Source organism: Passer domesticus, chromosome 6, assembly GCF_036417665.1.
Source record: "Passer domesticus isolate bPasDom1 chromosome 6, bPasDom1.hap1, whole genome shotgun sequence".
NCBI classification, from domain to species: domain Eukaryota; kingdom Metazoa; phylum Chordata; class Aves; order Passeriformes; family Passeridae; genus Passer; species Passer domesticus.
The window spans coordinates 2,869,841-2,872,972 of NC_087479.1; the positions used below are offsets into that span (position 1 = coordinate 2,869,841).

The following is a 3,132-nucleotide window of genomic DNA, read 5'->3' on the forward strand; positions in this document are numbered from 1 at the left end:
GGTAATATACAAGCATATATAATTTATAAAAATTATAGTTTATAATAGGAATACACTATATATATATATATATATATATATATATATATATATATATATATGTGAAATAAAAATCGAGATTCCTCTGCATAAAAAATTTCTGGTCAACTCCAATCCTGGTGGTCCAGTGCTGATGTGAAGGTGTCCATTCCAGGGAGAAGGAGAGGCTCCATCCATTGACTGATCCTGGGCCAGCACTGCCGATTTTTCCTCTTGGTTCTTCTTGCCCCGTTGTTTTTCTCTTTCTTGGTCCCACATTCCCACTTCTGTCATGCTTGAAATTTTGCCCCTTTTCAAAGGCCGGGAAAAGCTGCATGTTGCAGGTGGGCTTTGGAGAGGTTGGCCCTGCTTGTACGGCACGTGTTCTCTTTGTGTGCTTTTTCAGCAATGGGAGAGTTCCTAGGCAAGCAGGGCTCAGTGCCGTCGGGGCGCTTTGTTGGGAAATGAAAAGATGCAAGGAGGTAGAAGACAGCCGCCCGTGGCCCTGCACCTGCTGAGGCGGCAGGAGAGGCAGTGGGACCTTTGCCAAAGCTTTGCAGGCATCCTCTTCTCCTGAAAGCACCAAATGGGGGCTGCAAGGTGGTTCTCTGCTGGCAGCTGCGAGCAGCACAAGCACAGCTCTTTGCTCAGAGCCATAACTCTTCCCCTTCATCCGGTAAATCCTCAGCAAGAAGGATTCTTCTGAACCACTTGTAGAGAATGTGGTACTCATAGAGTGCATGGGCATGGGCAGCTGGCTGCTGGGCCAGGTGCTGGAGGAGATTGTATGGCTCAGCTCTTTGGACATCTGCGGGTAAGTTGATGTCCTGAGGAAGCCTCTGGTTGCCCACAATGAAGTGGTGGAGGCATTTTGCTCGCAGACATAAGTGCAGGCTGTTGATGATATCCAGCAGTCGTACCACGAGATCTCTCCTGCGCCACTCTGAGACGGGTGTGATGTTGAGCAGGTGCATGACAATGGTCTTCATGGTGTAGGTGGAAAAGCTGAAGCCCAGAGGAAGACGGGTGAAGAACTGCAGGCATTTGAGGTGCAGGCTGTCAGGGGGGGCCTGCCTGGCAATGTGCTTGAAGAACTCAACCTCTGCCACAGCGTAGGACTCGGGCCAGGTTGTGCTTGCTGTGTAGGCCTCTCTAGGCTGGCTGCACACAAAGATGGCTGAGTCACCTCTCCGCACGCCGAAGAACAGCTCAATCCTGAAGCTTTCCTGCCCGTAGGACACCTGGAATTGGCAGGAGCGTGTGGAGGGCATCAGCCTTAAATGCCAGTTGTGTGACTGAGGCAGAGCTGGCCAGACTGCTCTCACCAGCTGGTAAAACCAGCGGGCAGTTTTCTGCACGTCCAGGTAGGAGCCGGTGCACAGGGTGTCTAGGAGGCTGGGATCCTGATTGCTGCTCAGCTCCTCCTCGGGGTGGTGCAGGAAGCACAGCATGTCCTCAGCCTGCTGCTCCCTGCTGCAGGTGCACTCCAGCTGCACGCGGACACGGAAGTTCCTGACGTGCCTCTGCTCTTCACTCTCCAGCTCCAGGTGGAAGCTGTGGCCCCGGGGAGGAGTCATGGGGATGAGCACGCTGTAGACAACATCCTGCTCACGGGGACTCCAGCCTTCAAAGGCACTGCCCACCCCGATGGCTCGTTGCAGGACCGGGTAGAAACTGTTGGCCAAAACATGGCCAAAGTACATGGTATAATTATCCATGAGGTCAGTTATCCACTCACAGCCTCTCTGCAGGTCCTGTACAGGCCACTGGATGCGCTCCATTACAACTTCTCCAAGGAAATCGTCAAAATCATCCTCTTCTTCTTCTTGGACTTCATTTGCAGCATCGTTGTTGTTTTCTGCAACTGCAGCCTCATTGACATCTTCATTGCCAACGTTGTCTTCTTCGTCAGCCGCAACATTGCCCGCTTCCTCTTCATCTGCCCCACGGTTGTCTTGTTCATCCTCCTCTCTGCTCAGGCTGTTTTTCCACCCAATCAACCAGAGGACCAAGAGAAGGGCCAGGAGCACAGCAACAGCTAAGAGCTGCAAGAGCTGCACCTGCTTCAGCTGCTCCTGGGTGAGCTGTTCCACCTCCTGCTCCAGATGAATCCTCTCCCATTCCAGATGCTTTGCACGCTCTTCCATGCGCAGACGTGTTTCCTCATCCAAAGCGTCAGCCACGTGCTGTGGGTACTGGATGAGGCTTTTCAAGAGCATGAAAAGGAATACCATGGGCTCCATGGTCTGCAGGAGGAAGGAGAGAAGCCCGTGAGTGGGGCGGGGATGGTCACGGCTACTGGTTGCTGGAGAGAGGATCCTCAGGGATGTGGGCGCAGGAAGGACAGGGCCCCACACAGTCAGCATGCAGGCAGCAAGGCCTGTCTCCCTGCCCCAGCAGCTCCAGCTCCAGCTCTGTGGCCTGCCCAAGTTCTCCTAGGCGGGGCTGTCCCCGCACGCAGAGGGAGAAGCCAGCCCCAGGTGCAGTGTTTCTGCCCCAGCCCTTGTTCCCAGCACAGCCTCCCCACCACGTGTGCACTCACCGCTTGCCAAAGCAATGCAAGGCCAGCGTGAGCTGCTGGGGCCTTTCTTTGCTGCCGGCATTGTGACACGTGCCCCGTGATGTCACACGTGTCACAGCACGTCACAAGCCAGCCAACCACACCCTCTGTCTCCTGAGCCGACTCGTGGCTCAGGCACTCAGAGTGGCCCTGCTTAGAGCTGCCCTTGACTGAAACTTTTCCAAAGCACTCCCATTGTTGTCTCTTTTGCAATTATTTTCATCTGCCCTTCCTTGGCAATCTGATAGATATCCCTGTTGGAATGCAGCCTTGAGGATCATTGAGTCTGAGCTTTGACTCCTCACTGGTTGAGCTACACTTAAATCTGGAACTGAGTGCGGTTGAAAAAGTCTCTCACAATCCCACAGTGCAACTGCAAACTTCACACTGCCCACTGCTCCAATCGGCCACGTCCCCAGATGCCACTTCCACATGACTTTTTAACCGTTCTGAGGGTGCTGACTCAGCCATTTCCCCAGGCAGCCTGTTCCCAAGCTTGACATCCTTGTTGTTGAAGGAATATTTCCTGGAGAAATACAAGCTAAGCCTCTTGT

At 53.4% G+C, this 3,132-nt stretch overlaps 1 protein-coding gene across 1 annotated transcript; it reads right to left on the minus strand.

Moving 5' to 3' along the window:
• Positions 1-665: 665 nt before the first annotated feature.
• Positions 666-2,261, minus strand: LOC135302001 (inositol 1,4,5-trisphosphate receptor-interacting protein-like 1). The gene has a single exon (XM_064422584.1). It carries the CDS (start codon positions 2,259-2,261, stop codon positions 666-668), a length of 1,596 nt encoding a protein of 531 aa, XP_064278654.1.
• Between the last annotated feature and the right edge of the window lie 871 nt (positions 2,262-3,132).

Coding starts and splice junctions, on each gene's coding strand:
- LOC135302001 (XM_064422584.1), bottom strand. CDS start 2,261: ATGGAGCCCATGGTATTCCTTTTCATGCTCTTGAAAAGCCTCATCCAG.